The sequence below is a fragment of the Mizuhopecten yessoensis genome, unplaced genomic scaffold (assembly GCF_002113885.1).
Source record: "Mizuhopecten yessoensis strain PY_sf001 unplaced genomic scaffold, ASM211388v2 scaffold10175, whole genome shotgun sequence".
Lineage (NCBI taxonomy): Eukaryota > Metazoa > Mollusca > Bivalvia > Pectinida > Pectinidae > Mizuhopecten > Mizuhopecten yessoensis.
This window is the reverse complement of record NW_018408416.1, coordinates 408699-434881: the sequence shown is the minus strand read 5'-3', so window position 1 is coordinate 434881 and position 26183 is coordinate 408699. Positions and strand designations below refer to the sequence as shown.

The 26183-nt window shown below is 37.8% G+C and overlaps 1 protein-coding gene across 1 annotated transcript in view; it reads right to left on the bottom strand.

Moving 5' to 3' along the window:
* The window catches only part of LOC110459652 (NMDA receptor synaptonuclear signaling and neuronal migration factor-like), a 30341-nt gene extending 4688 nt beyond the window's left edge, over positions 1 to 25653 (bottom strand). Inside the window, exons 1-5 of the mRNA XM_021512001.1 lie at positions 24638 to 25653; positions 3765 to 4012; positions 2898 to 3016; positions 2390 to 2470; positions 1357 to 1390 (exon numbers count right to left, since the gene is read on the bottom strand). Of these exons, the coding sequence (XP_021367676.1) occupies positions 1357 to 1390; positions 2390 to 2470; positions 2898 to 3016; positions 3765 to 4012; positions 24638 to 24978 (823 nt within the window). The 5' untranslated portion in view covers positions 24979 to 25653. The remainder of the gene's footprint in view (positions 1 to 1356; positions 1391 to 2389; positions 2471 to 2897; positions 3017 to 3764; positions 4013 to 24637) is intronic.
* Positions 25654 to 26183: the final 530 nt, after the last annotated feature.

Sequence of the window (26183 nt, the reverse complement as noted above, 5' to 3'; positions counted from 1 at the left end):
AACGGGTTACTCATGCTTACTTATTAGGGTTATTTTTTATTAAAAAAAATATATATATCAAAACATATACACACGTATATACTTTAGATTTTTGTTCAAATATTTGTCTTGACTGTAGAGTATTTGGTTTTAATGAGAGGAGTATTGCAAAGTCGATAGTGTTACGTGTATATGCGTCTCGTGTTTATTATAACCTTCTACAGAATATCCTCAATTATCTGATTCCGAAATTGATTATGTATGTTAACGTATGCACCAATCTCTGCTGCATTAATGGTGAAGAAGATACCAATTTGCTAACTTACCGATAATTAGCGAAATAAAAACATTAATAAGTTTCATATTCAATATAAAAACAACTACAGCAACTACACTGGACGCCGAACCGACTACGTCACGTGTAAAATAAATACGGACATAATTTCATTATAAAGCATATTTTATACAATATGTAATAGCAACGGGTACCACTGTGGACAAATGGGCTATAAAACGAGAGAACTAATCAAATTAAAACAGCTGACCTTTTACAAACATTAGTATTAGATCGTTATATGAGATACACGGCGCAGAATAAATTGGTTAGGATACAATAGACAACATGATATCGAGTGATATTTAATATTTTACGAGATATTTCGTGTCCACTGAATGCAACTAGGCAGTCCAATTAATCGATTGTGAATTCTTATTTATTTTTATTTTTATTAAACCGCATAACAAACCTCATCCGTTAAATTCCAGGTGTTACGCTCACTAATGTTAAACCACCGGATATGTTAAGGCGAAATCGAAGTCAGTCAATTTTACCCTCACGGTGCCGCACGATTATTATGATGAAGATGAAAGGGCCGAGCTATTTTTATAATCCACAATGTGCATGTACTCGATGTCGTCATGACATATTCCAAGGGTGCAGATCGATGACGCATGAAAGAGTTAACCTTCAAACGCCTAGGTCTAAAATACATATGAACAACGAGCTCCAGTAGGGTAAGTGTTCCCTGCACATGTCATGATATTTACTGGTAAATCATAATGTCATCAATAATCTACTAAAGTTAACGAGGATGCTTCTATTAATAATATTCGGCTTATTTAGAAAAGAGTGGTAAATCGATTGTGACAAGTCCAGGTGTAAAGGATTGTTATGAAACTACTGAGGAAGTTTCGTGTCGTGAAATTGAAGTCACTATGTGTGATCATAATGTTTGGTTGTCCGGTAACATTAACCATTGGAAAATGAGCAAATAGGAGCTCGAGAGAGAAGAGGATTGTGTGGACCATACAATTCAAGTAAAATGTAAATACATTCGACGAAATAACACCATGGTAACACAATCACGCTGTACTTACTTATAATATCACAAAAAGACCACGTGTCAAAATCCTGCAAAGAAAAAACAAAACATTTGATGGCATTTCAAATATGTGCTGAATGTAACGTATGGTCGTTAATATTTCGCTTTGTAAGACACTACTTGGTTTCCTCGTCACAATGTTTAAAAACATTTGAAAGAAAAGAAAAAGTGAGATAAAAAGTAAATTAAAACCATAAAATTACGAAATTCAAAGATAACAGAAGGAGGTAGAATTTTGGTCCCAAACCATTGCCCTCTGATGTTCACATTTTCTTACCAGTCTCTAATACAAAACTTCTACATGTATATACAGTTGTAACCGTCAACATCTACAATGAGTCCAAAATATTTCAAATGATCATAACAAGCATGCGGCAATGCAGAGTTTGGTTTAATGTTATCGTTTACTATATCTAACGATACTTAAATAAATATCAAATAACAACGTTAAGCCGACAGAGAAGACCGACAAGGTGGTAAGAACTATCAGTGGAGAGCTCTATAAGTATACTTGTATATGCTTTTCAGTATTTGTTGACGGGGGTAAGGCATGCCGTATCGCACTGAATGAACCTAGGTTACAACTATTTGGACCGTGTTGAATAGGAAATTCCTCCTGTGTTCTATACTGAGAAAACATATCATATAACTGTGTTATGACGATATTGTATCAACGGCAAGTGAATCAATCTCCATTTTAACGGTACATTGGCAAATGTTGTGTTCAATGTTATGATACATATTCAATTAAATATACAAAGAGTGGTGTTGGTGTTGTGATTTTGATGCGGTTGTATAAGTCTGATGAACGATAACACGTCGATCTTACTACATTTAAACCATTTTTTTGTTATCTCAGTGCTTTATTGAAGTTCATCGATTTCTTTTAAACTTTACCTAATAACGAAGACAGATTTACAACACTGCAATAGCAGTGATAACGTATTGTTCATTCAGGAGTTTCTATAAAATTTAGGGTTGGTGAACGGTAATAGGCGTCCATCAGAGACACTGATAGCTATACTTACATATATAACATGTAGGATATTCTTATCCTCTAAGAGCACCTTCGGTAGGTATTGGCATTTAGACATTTTTGATGACACAAGCTGAAAACAATAAACAATAGATTACTTTAAACAATGTTATATGATGGTTGTCAGAATATCATGATGAGAGTGAACATTCCTCGTGCAAGCTATCAACAATCTTTAGGAAAGTTGTTGTATTGGAGGTAAACCCATAATGCATGCATCGATATTGCTGTACCCTCACACAGTGTATAGAGATTTGCGACGAAATGATCTGCCTAGCGCGACCGTTTAAGTAAGACAGGTACTCCAAAACTTTTCAAAGCTGATTCGTTCAAATTTATCTTAGTACAATATTGTATTTATTTAAAATATGATTCAGCATATTTGATTTGCTTAAATGAGTTCTAAATATGTCATCGAAATCCAAAGAGTGCGCTCTCGATACACATTTCTTCTCTTCACCCTTGGAATACGACAAAATTAAAGATTAAACATAGCTTACCACCAGACGAGGGGGTTCGTACGCACTGCCAACTAAACTTCGCTCTGTTTGCTGGGCTGACATCCATTGTGTCGTCTCTGCTTCCGTGAGGCAAAACGTCACCTTCTCAAACTTTTGTTCTTTAATAGTAACAGTGAGATTAATATTATTTTTGAAGATGATAAAATGATACATGTATATTTACTTGATAGCTTTTTTCTATCTTGACCGAAGTTTAACTGTATAGTTATAAACGTATCCCAAGGGTTGCGATATCCCTGTCTGAATAATGTTAACGTCGTTCTTTTTTTATGTTTAATTGATTTCTAAATAGTTCTTTTTCAAGTAAGCAACCATGTAGAAATAGTACAGCGTATTTTACTTTTTGTGTCTGACGATTGCTGTCGCAGTTTTCACAATGTCACCTTTTGAAATTTGTGTTCCATAGGGACAACAGAAAAGCCAAATATGATTAGTGTACAACCTGCTAATATTTGGTTGTAGAGGAGCAAATGTAAGGACAAGTTTAACCTAATGACACCTTCACAACCTTTTCCTAGAGAGCGATTGATAACAAAACTTATCGCAAACTATCCCTCTGAAACCTTTGTCCTAAGAAGGAAACAGTAAAGACAGAAGTATTCATAACGCCAATACCTAAAGCAAATATTCTGTAAGAGCATTTGTAAAGATCACCGCATTCATAACGACACCTTTTCAAAAACAGTGGTCTGTCAGTATGTGACCCCAGGACTGCTCATTAGGGTTTTGTGTGTATTCACGGCTTTTATTAGCCTATAAGGTGCAGGAATATGTTCCCGCATCAACACCAACATCATTAATGTGTAAGGGAGAGCCCCGGTCCTGTAAACGAGTAACAGACGTAACCTTTCGACTTGGAGGAACTTTCAGTATCCGACATGTCTTGGCGGCTAGGGGAAACGTCTTGCCAGGGACGTGCCCTCTCGTGTCGCCTCCTTTGACGGGCCGAAACGTCACGGCAGTCCTGGCAAATCAGGGAGTGGTCGGACGCACTCAGAAGATGGGAGCCATCACATGCGTCAAGGCGCGGCAGTTGTAAGGAGTTCACTGATTTCTTCCCGTTCTTCCGTCCATCATTTGAACGCTGGCATTTTCTGAAATGATAAAAGTAAAAAGGTTTTTATCATATTAACTCAAAACGTATCACTGTGAATAGCAAAGTTTGCAAGATTCTTAAAAAGTGCTTCTATGGCTAACGTTAGGAATCAAATCTGCGCCCAATGCTTAACTATTGACAAAGAAATCGATGCGACTTACATATATCAAAAAAAGAAACACGTTCCGGTTATGCAATGCTATATCTCATCCACAAACATCTCAATCACAGGTTATATCGAACTGTATATTTAACAGGTCTAGAGTCTGAATGAAGCGAGTGTTGACAAATACAATATGTAATAGCCGGTCAATGACTATCAACAATGTGTATTGCACTACTATTCTGAAATGCCATTGGTGCCTTTTCTGTGGTGAAATCCGAAAATTATATGAACATCTGATTCCCTCGAGCAAAGGAATCGGACAATTGCCATATTTGCATCAGTTATCGTATATATCAGTGGTTGTTTAGACGGAACTCTAGGGATTTCGGCGAATACCAAAAACCGATACTGTATACACGAACAGTGGTAATTTGATAATGCCATACTTGTTTGCATTCCAAACATAAAAACAAGCCACAGGGTTGTGTATATTGAGATATATAACCCTGGGTATGCTTGTTGTCGCCATTAATAACTGGCACTGACCGAGATCGATAGACCCTCTCCTCCACAGTAGGCCAGTGTTCCCGTCAATGTACCAATACTCGCTAGAACTAAATCACAACTCCATATACGTTACTGTCACTTGTACGTGTATGTGGATCGTCGAGGATCACATGACGCAGCGCTGAGTATAAAAAGTGAAGCTATAAGTATGAAGTTGATACCATCGGGTCCCAGGTTTTCCGGTTCAAATGGATAGATTTACAATTACACATGTTCAATTTTCATATGGAAAAAGAACGAGTGTCTGGCTCCTAGACCTGCAGATTATGCCGGGTTAGGTGACTGAAAAAGTGTATATGTGTTATTAATTATATTTGCACTACATTTGCTAGGAAATTATCTGAACTCACTGACTTTGATCTTTACAAAGTTCGTATGTTAATTTAAAGATTAAAAGCTGCCATGCCAGCCTTCGTAAAAGAAAGTTAAAAATTTGTTTTGCTAAATTTGTTCTTAACTTTAAATGTTGAAGAATGACATTTTGTGACACACAGATGAAAAAACCCGACTTCAATTAAAGTGATTAAACTGAATAGGACGATAGTTCGCAGACGCCGACGCTTAGCTGATACTTCCACGATGTGCCCACTACAGTGTGTCTTTACAACAGGCTATGTATTTCATTCATCGACTGTTGCGAAGTAGCAAACTTATTGTAGTTAGACAAACACTTTTGAAAAATCGCATCATTGGCAGATTTTAACATGGAACCTGTTAACGTAATTAAATCGTTTCACATAGACTCATCGCTAGAGTCCCTATCTCTCCCACAGTCACGCTCGCCTGATGCCACATGAACAAACACGTATTTAATCAAATAACCAATACCAAATGCGGCATCCCAGTGTCCCGGGCAGTACAAGCTCTGAAGCTGTTTAAAATATGCCAGTATCGTCCTAGTACACTTTAAATTCTCCAAAATGCAAATACAAATGCATATAGCACGTTAGCAGATCAAACCAATTCGAATATGCAGATTAGTCTCAACGTCTTTATTAATATGGAAAAAAATCATTGGGAATAAAGTGTGTTACCAATATTAGTCAAAAACAGTATCAAGATTGTCTCGAAGAATTTGCAATGAACATATAAGTACACTGTACATGAAAAATCCTTGCTGTTCTGTTATACGGATTTACGGAGAGTCTTGTTCATTTTCTAAGCGTACATTTTACCCATTGTTATTGTGTTTTGATAAAAGCTATTTAATCGATCATTGTTAAAATATTTTGCATTTAATAAGACAACGGGAAACACGAATGTTACAACGGCTACACTTGCAGTGTCGAACGAAATATCTTTCGAAACCAACCGACAAAACTTGTCAATGAGTCAATCAAAAGCCATTATGTTAATCTTGAATCGCAAAATTCATAACATGTCGTCTGACGTAAATTATACCCTATGGATCTGTATGAAAATAACATAACTTTCCCAATAGAACTCCAGACTCGAGTTACAGGTATTGTCTTAGCTAATCGAAATTAACGAATGCCATTTTCAAGAATAAGAACGTTTAGATTGAGTGCGGATTTGTAGCAAAATCTTTAGATATCAACAATGCTCGAAACTGAGAGTGATACATTCGAAACAAAATATATCGGATGTTGCTCTAGAAGCTGCGCTACCAGTAGTCTCAGATAAAGGTATAAAGGCGATTCACCAATATGCTCTGTTACCAGTAGTCTCAGATAAAGGTCTAAAGGCGATTCACCAATATACTCTGAAATGCAGCGCTAAAGAAAGATATCGTTCTTTTACAGGCCTGTTACCATTAGTCTCTCGAATGTGAATCTAAATTTGGTTTAAACCAAAAGCGTATATACATACCAAGGGACACATACTCCTTTTGACATCCCCAGTGTAAATCCACTACGATTTTACCTAGCTTACATCAGGCTTGCTTTGTTAAGCATCAGTCGACAAGCGTGTGATTTCATTACGAGTCGTATGTCACGTTAGACCTAATTCAGGTAGTTTTGAATGACTGATATTTCCCCGATACAAACCAAATTACCACGCGTGGGATGTGTTGTCATACAGTGTACGTTGTGTGACGAGATATGACGTCAGTATGGCACATGAAGACAAAACTAGGTTAATATGTACAAGGTTACCAGCTCCTCTACATTAACAGATGACTCTCCCAGAACCAAGCACCGTACACTAAATCGACATAACTAAATTTAGCGTGCCTTCCCTGAACGGTATTTTTTTTTTCTGAATTGCATCCGGTACGCAAACTGACAACGCTGGGAATAAGAGATGGGTCTGGCACCTCCAAACCATCGTGCCTCTTGTATTTAGTGAAATGCATTACGATGACATTTTATACGACACTGGCTCCTTCTCGGCACGTGTGATTGTCTCCATTACGTGTTAGATCAACACTCTTCTGTGATGGTAGGAACGTTAGTCAGTACAATTGAAACATGGTTTTTGTGAGGGTAAAACGGTAGTACTGTAGGTAGTGCACAGTCAATGTGATTGTCTTAAAAAATGCTAAATTTCTGTCAAATAAGCGCAATAAACACCAGGTCTCGAATTTCGTGTTCCTGATTGTGTCGTTGATTCACTAGCTGGTAATGTGGGTTTACAGTGTAGGTAGGTGGTTTATTACTGATTATTTCTACTTGGTGACAGAGTTGAATTGCCTACTACTGTTTACAAATAACTGTCACGGCTTACATTAGACTATCACACATACAATGGCTCAAACGGACCTGACAAAGTATGTTTTATCCATAGATTTGAATTACAAATATATATTATTCATATATGTGTATACTGTGTTAATTCAACGCCATAAATACCTCGAATTCCCGTATCATCCATTTCAGGGAATATTGATGTCTGACATGTGTTTGGCGATCCCTTTCTGCCGTGTTAGCTCGTTTTGATAGAATTTTCGGTCACTTTACCGATAGAATATCCACAGATATTATATACAGACTCGTGCCATCACATTTTGATATTTGCAAACATAAACAATATACGTTGTTGGATTAGATTCAAATCCCATACTATGGTTAAACCTCCGTAGAGGGTGTGATATATCTACAAAATAGTTCATCAAGGTTAACATACGACATAGACAGACGTTCGAAATACATTTTAATAAGTGAATGTTAATACATTAGAAATAAATGAATGTGTCACACAGCAATTCAATAACTGTATATATTCAACCACTTCACAAGCCCTAAACACATTGCAATCAGCAAAAGCCAGTGATACTTTACCAGCGATACTATACGAGTGACACAATACTAGTGATACTATACCAGTGATACTATACCAGTAATATTATACCAGTGATACTATACCAGTGACACTATACCAGTGACACTATACCAGTGATACTATACCAGTGACACAATACCAGTGACACAATACCAGTGATACTATACCAGTGACACAATACCAATGATACTATACCAGTGATACTATACCAGTGATACAATACCAGTGATACTATACCAGTGACACTATACCAGTGATACTATACCAGTGATACTATACCAGTGACACAATACCAGTGACACAATACCAGTGACACAATACCAGTGACACAATACCAGTGACACTATACCAGTGATACTATACCAGTGACACAATACCAGTGACACAATACCAGTGACATAATACCAGTGACACTATATAAGTGACACAATACCAGTGACACAATACCAGTGACACAATACCAGTGACATAATACCAGTGACACTATACCAGTGATACTATACCAGTGATACAATACCAGTGATACTATACCAGTGATACTATACCTTTTATACTATACCAGTGACACAATACCAGTAATACTATACCAGTGAAACAATACCAGTGATACTATACCAGTGATACTATTACAGTGATGCTATACCAGTGACACAATACCAGTGATACTATACCAGTGATACAATACCAGTGACACAATACCAGTGATACAATAACAGTGATACTATACAAGTGATACTATACCAGTGACACAATACCAGTGATACAATACCAGTGACACAATACCAGTGATACTATACCAGTGACACAATACCAGTGATACTATACCAGTGATACTATACCAGTGATACTATACCAGTGACACTATACCAGTGATACTATACCAGTGACACAATACCAGTGATACTATACCAGTCATACAATACCAGTGATACTATACCAGTGACACTATTCCAGTGACACTATTCCAGTGATACTATACCAGTGACACAATACCAGTGACACAATACCAGTGATACTATACCAGTGACACAATACCAGTGACACTATACCAGTGATACTATACCAGTGACACTATACCAGTGATACTATACCAGTGACACTATTCCAGTGATACTATACCAGTGACACTATACCAGTGACACAATACCAGTGATACTATACCAGTGACACAATGCCAGTGATACTATACTTAGTCAGGGTAAATGTTTTTACAATTAATGCTCGATTTGATCTACCCATGTGACTCACACATTAAACATAAGCGTTGGTACTAGGCATTGTACTATACCTGATGTTGGTGACAGCCTCTCCTATTTCCTTCGTGTCCTCGCTACACAAGCTTTATCCTTACAACACGTGTCCTTAAACACGACTGTCCCTGATGTCCCTACGTTGCACTATAAGAACACGATCGATCCGTATCATTAAGCCAATTTGCTCCTGCGGGCGTAAGTGGCGGCTAAGTCAGCCGGTACTACAATCTGTACATACCCTTCTCCTTAATGACGATACAATCGCTTTGTTTGTTTATTTTTTGTCATGCTTACAAGCGAGTATTTTCTACTACCCAAGGTCAATTTAACGTAAACTATCCCTGTTTCTTCGTCAATAAACCATTGATTTTTTTTTATTTATATCTATGCTAAATGATACGGTTGTATTGTATCACTGTCACAGCATTGACGCTTGATGAGTAAGTGACACTGATATGAACTCTGTTGATGAGGACGCTCAATAACGCACAATTCTTATGGGAGACCACGATACTTCCGCCAGGTCTAGAACCTATTGTGTTTTAATTGGTTCCAGGCTTTCACGCTAAATGCGGACAATGAGCTAATATTCCTGAAAATATTCATTTTTTCTTCGTGCTGTAGGACTATTATAGTTTTATATCTAATATCTTGTAGCAGCTGATTATGAAGCAACTGTTTGTCGATCTGGAGTAATTATTATTAACTGAAACATTTTCACTCAGATCGGGGACGACCGTTTGATTCTGAGGAGGCTGGCTTTGAAAAGACTGGAAAAATGGTTTTTAACACCATATAAGGCCAGCTTATCAAGCCATGATATTTATATTCACATTTTCACATGTCAATAAAATAATGTCAAATATCTAATCGTGATAAGATAAATGCATGATTTTGCGAATATAGATATCAGTCCACCATCATCATCAAAGACTATTTCATCACTTCTCCATGCTAAGTTGTTATATATTTCATATGTGAGATACATAAATAATATATTTTTACCCTGAAATGGAAATGAGAAAATAAAAATGAGAAAAATATTAAAGTTCATTACTAGAATTACGCAGTTAGGAAACACTAATTTTAACATTTAATTTATCAATGCAGAAAGCCAAACAAAGCAAACATTTTGCTGCACCATATGGCCATTCAGTCCATGAATGACTCGTCGCTTGTACATAAGGTCACTCAACTGCAAATACAAGTCGGAAACCAATGTAAATATACAGCGGAAGGAGCCTTGCAGCCTCTGTAACGTAATACTTTTACAACTTATGGCTACAACAGATACATTATTCTTAACTATTAATATTTATATTTAATATTTGTAAAAGTGTTGGAAAAAATTCAGCTACAGATTACAGCAAACCTCAGGGAATGATAGTGCTCCAGAAGGGTCAACCACTAAGAAAACGACGCAGGGAAGCTTCTATCTCAAACATGGTTTCTCGGTGCAGAAAGCCACACAAAGTGAATGCTTTGCTGCATCCCTTTGCCAATTGTAGATTTGTTCAGGCTGTCTTCTACACTCGACAGTCAACTTTTATTTAAATATATTTAGGTTGTCTGATTCACTCTTGTACCACTAGAAGCCATTTCGTCTAGTTTGGCCGTCCTAATATAAGTAAATATAAGTGTATTTACACACACTGTAACAAGAGAAAGTGGATTTACACACACTGTAACATGAACAAGTGGATCTACACACACTGGAACATGAACAAGTGGAACTACATACACTGGAACATGAACAAGTGGATCTACACACGCTGTAACATGAGCAAGTGAATCTACACACACTGTAACATGAACAAGTGGATCTACACACACTGTAACATGAACAAGTGGATCTACACAGGCTGTAACATGAACAAGTGGAACTACACACGCTGTAACATGAACAAGTGGATCTACACACACTGTAACACGAACAAGTGGATCTTCACACACTGTAATACGAACAAGTGGATCTAGAAACGCTGTAACATGAACCAGTGGATCTACACACACTGTATCATGAACAAGTGGAACTACACACAGTGTAACATGAACAAGTAGATCTACACACACTGTAATATGAACAACTGTATTTACACAAACTGTAACATGAGCAAGTGTATTTACACACGCTGTAACATGAACAAGGGGATCTACACACAGTGTAACATGAGCAAGTGGATCTCCACACACTGTGACATGAACAAGTGTATTTACACACACTGTAACATGAACAAGTCGAACTCCTCACACTGTAACATGAACAAGTCGAACTCCTCACACTGTAACATGAACAAGTGTATTTACACACACTGTAACATGAACAAGTGGCTCTACACACACTGTAACATGAGAAAGTGGATCTACACAAACTGTAACATGAGCAAGTGTATTTACACACGCTGTAACATGAACAAGTGAAACTACACACACTGTAACATGAATGATACTATACCAGTGATACTATACCAGTGATACTATTCCAGTGATTCTATACCAGTGATACTATACCAGTGATACTATTCCAGTGATTCTATACCAGTGATACTATACCAGTGATACTATTCCAGTGATTCTATACCAGTGATACTATACCAGTGATACTATTCCAGTGATTCTATACCAGTGATACTATACCAGTGACACTATACCAGTGATACTAAAACTACACACACTGTTACATGAACAACTGTATTTACACAAACTGTAACATGAGCAAGTGGATATCCACACACTGTAACACGAACAAGTGGAACTACACACAATGTAACATGAACAAGTGGACCTACACACACTGTAATATGAACAAGTGGATCTACACAAACTGTAACACGAACAAGTGGAACTACACACACTCTAACATGAACAAGTGGAACTACCCACGCTGTAACATGAACAAGTGGATCTACAAACGCTGTAGCATGAACAAGTGGATCTACACTCACTGTAATATGAACAAGTGGATCTCCACACACTGTGACATGAACAAGTGTATTTACACACACTGTAACACGAACAAGTGGAACTACACACAATGTAACATGAACAAGTGGACCTACACACACTGTAATATGAACAACTGTATTTACACAAACTGTAACATGAGCAAGTGTATCTACACACACTGTAACATGAGAAAGTGGATCTACACACACTGGAACATGAACAAATGGATCTACACACGCTGTAACATAAACAAGTGGATCTACAAACGCTGTATAATGAACAAGTGGATCTACACACAGTGTAACATGAACAAGTAGATCTACACACACTGTAATATGAACAACTGTATTTACACAAACTGTAACATGAGCAAGTGGATCTCCACACACTGTGACATGAACAAGTGTATTTACACAAACTGTAACATGAGCAAGTGGATCTACACACGCTGTAACATGAACAAGTGGATCTACACAAACTGTAACACGAACAAGTGGATCTACACACACTGTAATACGAACAAGTGGATCTACAAACGCTGTAACATGAACAAGTGGATCTACAAGTGGATCTACACCCACTGTAACATGACCAAGTGGATCTACACACGCTGTAACATAAACAAGTGGATCTACACACGCTGTACCATGAATAAGTGGATCTACACACACTGGAGCATGAACAAGTGGATCTACACACGCTGTAACATGAACAAGTGGAACTACACACACTGTAGCATGAACAAGTGTATTTACACACACTGTAACACGAACAAGTGGATCTACAAACGCTGTAACACGAACAAGTGTATCTTCACACACTGCAACGTCACCAAGTGGACCTAATCACACTGTAGCAAGTGTATTCACACACACTATAATGTAAAGAAGTGGATCAATACACGTTGATCCAAACACACTGTAACGTGAACAAGAGGATCAACATACACTGCAGTGTAATTAAGTGGATCCACACACACTGTACCGTGAACAAGTGGATCCACACATTCTAACCTGAAAAATTGATCTATACACACTGTAACCTGAAAAAGTAGATCTTCACACATTGTAACTGAACAGACGATTCCACACACACTGTAACTGAACAAACGGTTCCACACACACTGTAACTGAACAAACGGTTCCACACACACTGTAACTGAACAAACGGTTCCACACACACTGTAACTGAACAAACGGTTCCACACACACTGTAACTGAACAAACGGTTCCACACACACTGTAACTGAACAAACGGTTCCACACACACTGTAACTGAACAAACGGTTCCACACACACTGTAACTGAACAAACGGTTCCACACACATTGTAACTGAACAAACGGTTCCACACACACTGTAACTGAACAAACGGTTCCACACACACTGTAACTGAACAAACGGTTCCACACACACTGTAACTGAACAAACGGTTCCACACACACTGTAACTGAACAAACGGTGCCACACACACTGTAACTGAACAAACGGTGCCACACACACTGTAGAGTAATGCATAGTTGGATTTGTGAATAATTCACGCTTTCGTGGTCATATTTTAAATGAATATGTTAAGATGTCACATTTTGTGAAATAATATCAAGATAATTGTAAATCGACCAAATAAAAATATTGCAAAAGGTAAAAACTATTTTTTAAAGTATAAGAAATGTATCCTCGATCGAATTATTGATAGGTTGTGATTACTTCTGTACATATCTCTTAGTTGTGATCGAACGAAGGCAGTAATGCTCTGTATGACTCAGTGTGATCGCAATGTGTTTCTAGTGTAATTGATGTTTGTTGTTTACCCCACACGTTCTATTGTATATTAATGTTCCATAGCTGGACGTAATATATAAAGACAAAACAATCACTAGGGCTTTATTTGTTTGTAAATTGGTGGGTGTTTTGTGTCTTTATATAACAATATTGTATGTGTCATATTACGACTTTATTCATTTTTAACATTATAAACGAAATGACTGCTCTCGTTTGCCCCCTCAATAAAATGACACATCAGGGACACACACAATGACGTTCGGACCATTATACTGACAGCGTTATAGTCAGTGATGTCCAGGATGACACGAAGGAACACAACAAACTAACTGAAGGGAACAGTTAACGGCTGATATGAAAAATATTACGTCAGTGTTATCTGGTATAGTTAGCACACAGAACATGATACTTTGTGTGAAAGTTTGGTCGACAATAACTGACAATTAATCGGTAACTGGTAACTACAATATGTTCATACTATTTTTGAATATATATCAACAACATTGTAGCCTAACTATCCACATTCCAAATGTCTGAATAAACCCGTACTATTCGTCGAGATGCCATTGCGTGCTCGGGATCAATATGTGTTACCAGGGTGGTTTTATTTATCCAAGGAAAATACTGGGTAGAGGAACATGAATATACACATATAACAATGGGGGGAAACACTTAATATAGGGACCTTTATACCGGAAGTTCTTTTGCAACAAGGACATTGGGACAAATGCAGGACACCAGATAATATATACTGGTACTTCTTAGTCACGTTAGGCACCAGGCCAAACAGGGATAAGGTGTATGAGAAAACATACCTGAACAAATCTCAGTACTCAGTGTCACAGGTATTCAAAAAACAACGGTATAAATGTTCCTAGACCTAGTATTTGTTTTGATGTCCTAGTTGTATAAAATTACTGGTATCAATGTCCCTTCATCAAGTGTTTGCTTCAGTATCCCACGTAAATGAGAAGTATTACTACCAATATCACTATATAAGTGTTTGCTCCAGTGTCCTTGGTATATAAGAATTATTGGTACCAATATCCTTCTACCAGTGTTGTTCCAGTGTCGTAGGTATATAAAAATTATTGGTATCAATTTCTCTTACCCGGGACTGGTATATCCTCACTTTTCCCGGTGTGATATATCCTTGTTCCACCTTAGGGTTGAGACGGGGGCAGTCCCCTATTCATAACAATATAATAATTGTATGATGTTACGTCAAACATGCTTTAACGTCAAGTCAACCCTAAGTTTTGTCTTTGACGTTAACAATTCATTTTGTTTATGATACACAATGAGGGAACAGAGCCAGAGAAAAAATCATTCGTCCCTTGTGGTGAGATTAGGAACCTCAACCCTCGGGAATACACTCTTAAGCTGCCAAACGCTCAGCAAAGCATCGTGTGGCAACTTAAGAATCTGCCCCCATAAGTTGAGATTCCTATCTCATCCCCATGGGGATGATATACTCTTAGTTCCTCTATCAGTGTGTGTCCAAGCGTCCTAGGTTTGTATGATTTACTTGTATCAATGTTCCTCTAACAGTGTTTAACGTGTTTTTGGTGTATAAAAATAACAGGTATCGATAACCTTCTACCCAGTGTTTGTCCATGTGTCCTAGTTGTATGAATATTATTGATAACAGTTTCTCCCACTCTTCACAGGCGTGTCTCCCGTTTTAGCCGGGAAAGATCAGCTTGTCACCCCCTAGGGGGAGATAGCCTCGTGTCGATTAGCACGTGTTCAATTGTGACGTCATCAAAATGCGTCATCGGTAATTGTGACGTCATCAAAATTGAATGACGATATGCATACCCCACATGTATTTCTGTTCAGACTATTGTCGATGAGTTGTGAATGAAATAATAGGATGGGAGAAAAACAATCATACCCTACCTTGAGGGTGTAACAGAGAAATCTCCAACCGTCGGGGTGATTTTTGTTGGTTGTCTAACCCTCGACAGAGCCTCGGGTTAGACAACCAAAAACATCACCCCTTAGGTAGGATATTTCTCTGTTACACCCTTAAGGTAGGGGAAGATTATATTAGTCTTCTAACAGTATTTGTTACATTGTCCTCAGTGTAATAGAATATTGGTACATGTATCAACATGCCCTTACCAAGTGTTTGTCCAAGTATCCTAAGTGCATACACATTTCTGGTATCAATGTCCCTCTATCATGTTTGTTCCTGTGTCGTAGGTGTTCAGAAAACCGATGCAAATGTCCCTCTATGTAGCAATCGAAACGTGTCTAAGTGTTGTTTATTGTACTTTGCTAGGTGTAACATAAGGTGTCGTTTAGTTCCAAACCAAGACAATAGAACGCATTACAGGAGGCGATAGATAAGCCGTCGGCTACATTTCGCTACGAATGTCGGTAAAGTATGTTTCGGGGGAATATATACATATCGTCTATTGCGACATTCCATAAGTGTGTTTTTCCATTGATGAATGCTTTGATTTGATATTAGGGTTTGTTTCGAATTGCAACCAATAGAAAACGCATAACTGATTAATATTTCATAACCTTCCTAATGCAGTAATCAAAAATTTGTTCATCCGGAATCGATCGGCGATACAATATCAACACTGGTTGGGAAAGAGGCCATTTCAGATTAATATATTTATGATTTCACAATAATAATATTGATGTTTACCAAGCAAACATACTGCGGCTATGAATGTCTGTATGATTTATGATAACAAATACCCAAAACTGATAAATTATACAAATATAATGGTGGCCGTTAATAGAGATCAAAGATTCCCATCATCAGCATATTCTAAATCTGAAAGCGAACTCGGACTACCATCCCAGGAGATGGACTCAGGCACGCACCTCCATGGAAACGTATCCTGTTTCAAAAAGTAACTGTAAATACATATAATCATATTAAAGCCATTGCGAACAAAGCATTATAAGCTTTATAATGCACTCGGGAACAAAGTTCAAAGTACAATAACTGGAAAGTGGTCCGCGAGGGAAAGCATAGTCCTTAATTAGCCATTGTTTCCTTTGAGCTTGTAATATGTGTCCATTAGAAGCTTGTTTATAGTTGTCAACATGTGTGTGGTTGTCTATTGCAACTTATGCTTGTTTGTGGATGACTATTTGTGCTTGTTTGTGATTGTATAATGCAACTTGTGTGTGGTTGTCTGTTGCAGCTTGTATGTTGTTGTATATAACAGCTTGTATGTCGTTGTATATAACAGTTTGTATGTGGTTGTATATAACAGTTTGTATGTGGTTGTCTATTGCAATCTATGTATGGTTGTTTATTGAAGGTTGTATGTGGTTGTCTGTTGCAACTTGTATGTGGTTATCTATTGCAACCTGTATGTGCTTGTCTTTTGCAACTTGTATGTGGTTGCCTATTGCAACCTGTATGTGGTTGTCTTTTGCAACGTGTATGTGGTTGTCTATTGCGACCTGTATGTGGTTGTCTATTGCAACTTGTATGTGGTTGTCTATTGCAACCTGTATGTGGTTGCCTATTGCAACTTGTATGTGGTTGTCAATTGCAGCTTGCATGTGGTTATCTATTGCAACCTGTATGTGGTTGTCTTTTGCAACTTGTATGTGGTTGTCTATTGCAACCTGTATGTGGTTGTCTATTGCAACTTGTATGTGGTTGTCAATTGCAGCTTGCATGTGGTTATCTATTGCAACGTGTATGTGGTTGTCTATTGCAACCTGTATGTGGTTGTCTATTGCAACGTGTATGTGGTTGTCTATTGCAACCTGTATGTGGTTATCTATTACAACCTGTATGTGCTTGTCTTTTGCAACGTGTATGTGGTTGTCTATTGCAACCTGTATGTGGTTATCTATTGCAACCTGTATGTGCTTGTCTTTTGCAACGTGTATGTGGTTGTCTATTGCAACCAGTATGTGGTTGTCTATTGCAACGTGTATGTGGTTGTCTATTGCAACCTGTATGTGGTTATCTATTACAACCTGTATGTGGTTGTCTTTTGCAACGTGTATGTGGTTGTCTATTGCAACCTGTATGTGGTTGTCTATTTCAACCTGTATGTGGTTGTCTATTGCAACTTGTATGTGGCTGTCAATTGCAGCTGCTATGTGGTTATCTATTGAAACATTTATGTGGTTGTCAATTGCAGCTTGTATCTGGTTATCTATTGCAACCTGTATGTGGTTGCCTATTGCAACTTGTTTGTGGTTGTCAATTGCAGCTGCTATGTGGTTATCTATTGAAACATTTATGTGGTTGTCAATTGCAGCTTGTATCTGGTTATCTATTGCAACCTGTATGTGGTTGCCTATTGCAACTTGAATGTGGTTGCCTATTGCAACTTGTATGTGGTTGCCTATTGCAACTTGTATGTGGTTGTCAATTGCAACTTGTTTGTGGTTGTCTATTGCAACCTGTAGGTGGTTGTCTATTGCAATTTGTTTGTGGTTGTCTATTGCAGCTTGTATGTGGTTGTCTATTGCAACCTGTTCGTGGTTGTCTATTGCAACCTGTATGTGGTTGTCTATTGCAACTTGTATGTGGCTGTCAATTGCAGCTGCTATGTGGTTATCTATTGAAACATTTATGTGGTTGTCAATTGCAGCTTGTATGTGGTTGTCTATTGCAACCTGTATGTGGTTGCCTATTGCAACTTGTTTGTGGTTGTCAATTGCAGCTGCTATGTGGTTATCTATTGAAACATTTATGTGGTTGTCAATTGCAGCTTGTATGTGGTTGTCTATTGCAACCTGTAGGTGGTTGTCTAGTTCAATTTGTTTGTGGTTGTCTATTGCAGCTTGTATGTGGTTGTCTATTGCAACCTGTAGGTGGTTGTCTATTGCAACCTGTATGTGGTTGTCTATTGCAACGTGTATGTGGTTGTCTATTGCAACCTGTATGTGGTTGCCTATTGCAACTTGAATGTGGTTGCCTATTGCAACTTGTATGTGGTTGTCTATTGCAACTTGTATGATGTGGTTATCTATTGCAACCTGTATGTGGTTGCCTATTGCAACTTGAATGTGGTTGCCTATTGCAACTTGTATGTGGTTGCCTATTGCAACCTGTATGTGGTTGTCTATTGCAACGTGTATGTGGTTGTCTATTGCAACCTGTATGTGGTTGTCAATTGCAGTTTGTATTTGGTTGTCTATTGCAGCTTGTATGTGGTTATCTATTGCAGCCTGTATGTGGTTGCCTATTGCAACTTGTATGTAGTTGCCTATTGCAACTTGTATGTGGTTGTCTATTGCAACTTGTATGATGTGGTTATCTATTGCAACCTGTATGTGGTTGTCTATTGCAACGTGTATGTGGTTGTCTATTGCAACCTGTATGTGGTTATCTATTACAACCTGTATGTGGTTGCCTATTGCAACTTGTATGTGGTTGCCTATTGCAACTTGTATGTGGTTGTCATTTGCAACCTGTTCGTGGTTGTCTATTGCAACTTGTATGTGGTTATCTATTGCAACTTGTATGTGGTTGTCTATTGCATCTTGTATGTGGTTGTCAATTGCAGCTTGTATGTGGTTGTCTATTGCAACCTGTTCGTGGTTGTCTATTGCAACCTGTTCGTGGTTGTCTATTGCAACCTGTTCGTGGTTGTCTATTGCAACCTGTTCGTGGTTGTCTATTGCAACCTGTATGTGGTTGTCAATTGCAGTTTGTATTTGGTTGTCTATTGCAGCTTGTATGTGGTTATCTATTGCAGCCTGTATGTGGTTGCCTATTGCAACTTGTATGTGGTTGCCTATTGCAACCTGTATGTGGTTGTCTATTGCAACGTGTATGTGGTTGTCTATTGCAACCTGTATGTGGTTATCTATTGCAACCTGTATGTGCTTGTCTATTGCAACTTGTATGTGGTTGTCTATTGCAACGTGTATGTGGTTGTCTATTGCAACCTGTATGTGGTTATCTATTACAACCTGTATGTGCTTGTCTTTTGCAACGTGTATGTGGTTGTCTATTGCAACCAGTATGTGGTTGTCTATTGCAACGTGTATGTGGTTGTCTATTGCAACCTGTATGTGGTTGTCTATTGCAACTTGTATGTGGTTGTCAATTGCAACTTGTATGTGGTTATCTATTGCAACCTGTATATGGTTGCCTATTGCAACTTGTATGCGGTTGTCAATTGAAGCTTGTATGTGGTTGTGTAATCAGGCTTGTATGTGGTTATCTATTGCAACCTGTATGTGGTTGCCTATTGCAACTTGTATGTTGTTGTCTATTGCAGCTCGTATGTGGTTGTCTACTGCAGCCTGTATGTGGTTGCCTATTGAAGCTTGTATGTGGTTGTCTAATGCAACTTATTTGTGGTTGTGTAATCTAGCTTGTGCGTGGTTGTCTATTGCAGCTTGTATGTGGTTGTGTAATCAACCTTGTGTGTGGTTGTCTAATGCAGCTTGTATGTGGTTGTGGAATCAAGCTTGTGTGTGGTTGTCTAATGCACCTATTTGTGGTTGTGTAATCAAGCTTGTATGTGGTTGTCTAATGCAACTTATTTGTGGTTGTGTAATCAAGCTTGTATGTGGTTGTCTATTAAACTTGTGTGTGGTTGTCTAATGCAGCTTGTATGTGGTTGTCTAATGCAGCTTGTATGTGGTTGTCTAATGCAGCTTGTATGTGGTTGTGTCATCAAGCTTGTGTGTGGTTGTCTAATGCACCTATTTGTGGTTGTGTAATCAAGCTTGTATATGGTTGTCTATTGCAGCTTGTATGTGGTTGTGTAATCAAGCTTGTATGTGGTTGTCTATTGCAGCTTGTATGTGGTTGTGTAATCAAACTTGTGTGTGGTTGTCTAATGCAGCTTGTATGTGGTTGTCTAATGCAGCTTGTATGTGGTTGTGTAATCAAGCTTGTGTGTGGTTGTCTAATTCACCTATTTGTGGTTGTGTAATCAAGCTTGTATATGGTTGTCTATTGCAGCTTGTATGTGGTTGTGTAATCAAGCTTGTGTGTGGTTGTATGTGGTTTTCTATTACAACGTGTTTGTGGTTGTGTAATCAAGCTTGTATGTGGTTTGTATATGGTTGTCTATTGCAGCTTGTATGTGGTTGTGTAATCAAGCTTGGGTGTGGTTGTCTAATTCACCTATTTGTGGTTGTGTAATCAAGCTTGTATATGTTGCCTATTGCAACTTGTATGTGGTTGTCATTTGCAACCTGTTCGTGGTTGTCTATTGCAACTTGTATGTGGTTGTCATTTGCAACCTGCTCGTGGTTGTCTATTGCAACTTGTATGTGGTCGTCATTTGCAACCTGTTCGTGGTTGTCTATTGCAACTTGTATGTGGTCGTCATTTGCAACCTGTTCGTGGTTGTCTATTGCAACTTGTATGTGGTCGTCATTTGCAACCTGTTCGTGGTTGTCTATTGCAACTTGTATGTGGTCGTCATTTGCAACCTGTTCGTGGTTGTCTATTGCAACTTGTATGTGGTTGTCTATTGCAACCTGTATGTGGTTGCCTATTGCAACTTGTATGTTGTTGTCTATTGCAGCTCGTATGTGGTTGTCTACTGCAGCCTGTATGTGGTTGCCTATTGAAGCTTGTATGTGGTTGTCTAATGCAACTTATTTGTGGTTGTGTAATCTAGCTTGTGTGTGGTTGTCTATTGCAGCTTGTTTGTGGTTGTCTATTGCAGCTTGTATGTGGTTGGGTAATCAAGATTGTGTGGGGTTGTCTAATTCACCTATTTGTGGTTGTGTGATCAAGCTTGTATATGGTTGTCTATTGCAGCTTGTATGTGGTTGTGTAATCAAGCTTGTGTGTGGTTGTCTATTGCAGCTTGTATGTGGTTGTCTATTGCAGCTTGTATGTGGTCGTGTAATCAAGCTTGTGTGTGGTTGTGTAATCAAGCTTGTATGTGGTTGTCTAATGCAACTTATTTGTGGTTGTTTAATCAAGCTTGTGTGTGGTTGTCTAATTCAGCTTGATTGTTGTTGTCTGCATGTATTGGTTATCTATTGCAACCTGTATGTGGTTGCCTATTGCAACTTGTATGTAGTTGCCTATTGCAACTTGTATGTGGTTGTCTATTGCAACGTGTTTGTGGTTGTGTAATCAAGCTTGTATGTGGTTGTCTAATGCAACTTATTTGTGGTTGTGTAATCAAGCTTGTGTGTGGTTGTCTAATTCAGCTTGATTGTTGTTGTCTGCATGTATTTCAATTTGTATGTGGCTGTCTATTTCAGTTTGTTTGTGGTTTTCTATTTAAATGTATGTGGTTGTCTACTTAATCGCGACAAGCTAACCAGGATTCAGGATCACGTGATTGATAACAGATTGCAGTTATAGTTTACTCAGCCATAAATAGAGTCAATCATTAATTGTTTGTTCTCAATTAACGGCATCGGAAGCGATTCCAGCGCTCCCCGATAGTATTTTAATGGGCAATAAATGGTAGGTTAACCAATATTGAATAAAATTTACACACTCAAGTGTCCGGTGTTTTCATGGTTCATAAACCGTACATACAGTAATGTTAGCTAATATACGTTGTTATGATAAGTGGTGGTAGAGGTGGATTGATTGTCGGTTGTGGGAGAACAATTAATTAAAGGGATGAAACATGTGAGACCTACTTCATAGATAGATAAAAAAAGGGAGAACTCCCCCATCAGGGTTTACAAGAGTGTGAGAGAACTACATTATAAAGGGTTACAAGATTGTGAGAGAACTACATTACCAAAACATACAAGAATGTGAGAGAACTACATTATAAAGGGTTACAACAGTGTGAGAGAACTACCTTATAACAGGTTACCAGATTGTGAGAAAACTACCATATCAAAACATACAAGAGTGTGAGAGAACTACCTTATTAAGGGTTACAAGTGTGTGAGAAACCTTCATTATAAATGGCTACTAGAGTGTGAGAGAACTAACTTATAAAGGGTTCCAAGAGTGTGACAGAACTGCATTATAAAGGGTTCCAAGAGTGTGAAAGAACTACCTTATAACGGGTTAGTAGAGTGTGTGAGAACTACCTGACAAAGGGTTACAACAGTGTGAGAGAACTACTTTATAAAGGGTTACTAGAGTGTGAGAGAAATACCTTATAAAGGGGTACAACAGTGTGAGAGAACTACTTTATAAAGGGGTACTAGAGTGTGAGAGAAATACCTTATAAAGGGTTACAACAGTGTGAGAGAACTACTTTATAAAGGTTTATTAGAGTGTGAGAGAACTACATTATACACAGATACAATAGTGTGAGAGAACTACCTCATAAAGGGTAACACGAGTGTGAGAGAACTACCTTAAAAAGGGTTACAACAGTGTGAGAGAACTACCGTATACATAGATACAAGAGTGTGAGAGAACTACCTTATAAAAGGATTTAAAAGCATAAGAAATACGCCATAAAAAAGTCAAAAGGGTATAAGAAGCACCTGTGGCAGAGATTAAAGGTTGTAAAAACTCCCCAATAAAGAGATAAAAAAATGACATCTTCCTCATAAGAACAGAAAGAACTCAAGGATAAGAGATCATTATTTCCCTGTCCTTCGTACATACACCTATTACAACTCATTACAATTAAACGATCATTATGCCTAGGTTTGATGAATAGCTACCATTATGTTTGCTTTCTGGCTGTGTTTTATTGCACCAACTACGTCTGGAAACTTACAATAGAGAAAAGTTAAACAATGTTCTGGCTTTATAAGGTTCAAAAGAGGGCAATACAGATTTTTCGATAAACTGAAAAGGACATTTTTCATCGTGAATTACATATACATAAATATTTGTCTGAAAATAAAACGCGGAGCTGTTCGAATGGATTACCAATTTCATGTTGCTGCTGACATGGCTAAACAAAGAAGATAACCGAACTATATTTATAGATACAAATGAGGGATTTCTGCAACCAAATATATGAAGAGCAAGCCAAAGAAAAGAAGGCAATCTTGTATATATAAGATATAACATGCTACATTATCGTATACAATAAAACATTTGCATATGTATGTGAGAAACCATATTCAATAAATCAGATAACGGCAAGCTTTCACCAAAATAAACTTTTACTATTAAATCAATATTTGCCAGTGCTCTATGTTTGACCGTCACATGCAATTACAATAATTTCGCTGTCATGATAAATTCCTACTCATTGTAGAGGACAAAAACAAAATGAAACTGCAGGGAAATTCACCTATTTATCGGATTTTATATGTGTATATTATATGATATATCCTATTAAGATATTGTTTTTATGATAACGTACCAATAGTAGATGTTTTAAAACATTTTGATGCAAAATTTGATGGCATTTATAACATGAAATATTTCCTTCATTAACATAAATCTAGATTAATCATGGTATGGTACACCTTGAGTGAAATTTGAATGTTCGGTAAACCAATAACCCTTTCTGTAGAACCTTTCCCATAGGTTATAAACATTACCGTAATTTGAAATACACTGCAAAAAGGGGAACAATATTTTTTTAAATTTTAATGCACGAAACATCATTCTATGTTAAGTACCTTCTGTAATAAATAAAATATATTTTTAAAAAAACAAATGAGACATATTATAGAATAAATGAGATTTCTAATATGATATCTAACTTAACTTCTATATAGGATTAAAAAACATATAATATAGTTAAAAAGTAAAGTGTTGTTAGTTTGATAATGTTGCTATCAATAGATGTAAAGTTACCTTGGTACCATGGTAACAACTACTCTTTGTAGAACACATAAAACTAAACTGTATGACAGTTGACCTACTTTTCCTGTTGCACAGTGAGATGCATGGCGAGACGATGACGTTTCTCCCCGACCCAGATGGCCTTGTCAATGACGTTACTGGACAGCCCTTCTGACCTGAGGATTTCCCGGACACATGATGGCATCATAAAGTCGGGGTCCGGTTGTTCTAGGAATGATTCATCAAATCTCTCTTTGGTGATTTCATTTCTTCTTACATAAAAACGTATATCAACGTCATCTTCATCTAAATCCGAATCAACAAAATCTTCTGGTTCAGAGTGGACCTCACTCTTCAGCAAGAAATGCTTAGGTTTGTCAAACATTTCTGCAATTTTTATTTTAGCAACGTTCGAGGACATTTTTTTCTTCTGTGGTACGTCTTGTTTATTATATTTCAGGAATGACCCCGTTCAGATCGGTATTTATCCATTCATTAAAAAAGTTCCAAAACACATCGCGCAGTTGTTATGATGTTGCCAGGGACCATCTTTATCGGTTTATCCATTAAACGTCACGGTGTATTAGTCAATGCCAGACACAGGCTTCCATCCATAAAATAACACGGTTTTATGCTAGTTTCTAGCATACTTCAGCTCCATTGGTACCGTGTGTATGATAGTCAACCCTCCATCAAGCTTACTGTCCCAAATCAACTGTTACCAGTACTATTTGTTGGTATGTAGCCTGTAGACGTGACATCAACCGTGCACGGTAATGCGTGCCGCATCTACAGCTCACCGGGTACATGTCTCACCTGGAAACGCCGAGGGCTGCATGGCTGTACAACATGACTACATTACATCACAGATGATGAAAGAGTCGGAATCACATATGAAGACTAATTAAAACATGATGTTCTCATACACACCTAGCAATTCCTCGACTGAAGGTGTTGATCGCGCACGCAATGATCCTAGTTGGAGGTGTCGAGACAAAGGTTGTGGGTATATTTTGGCACCGTCTGTTTCGTTTCCTCAGATACCTTTAGAGTGCAGACATCACAAGTACAGTGCTACATGATGCGTCAGGATCGGTCGTTATGGTTTTCATGTATTAACATTATCAAATATTGGCGTGTAAATATAAGGGTAAAGTTTTTGGATATAAGACTTAAACATAATTGGCTTGTCAGTGTTGTGGATACGACTAATTAATAATTAAAGGTTATTGTGAGTTTGAACGGCGGTAATCGATAGCGATGAAGGAGGTGTGTTATGGGTTGTAGAGATCAGAGAGAAGGCCCGGTTAGAATCCGTACGTAGGTCCATTAATACCAGAACAGGCTGTCTCATGCATTATTGATTCCTAATCAACAACATGTATATGTTTACACTCGGGGTAGCTATCTGTGCTGGTTTACCTACTCGGGTAAAACCTTCGAATGATACAGATGCATTTACGTTTAATTTTTTATCTCCCATGATATTTGTTATTAGTCGGGTGGTTAGGCTTTTAAAATTGGTAAACTAGAGTTATGACCAAAGGAGCTTCAATTAACCTTTATTGAACAATAAAAACATACTGAAAGCAAAAGGACTGTAAATCATTCTGTAATTATCATATA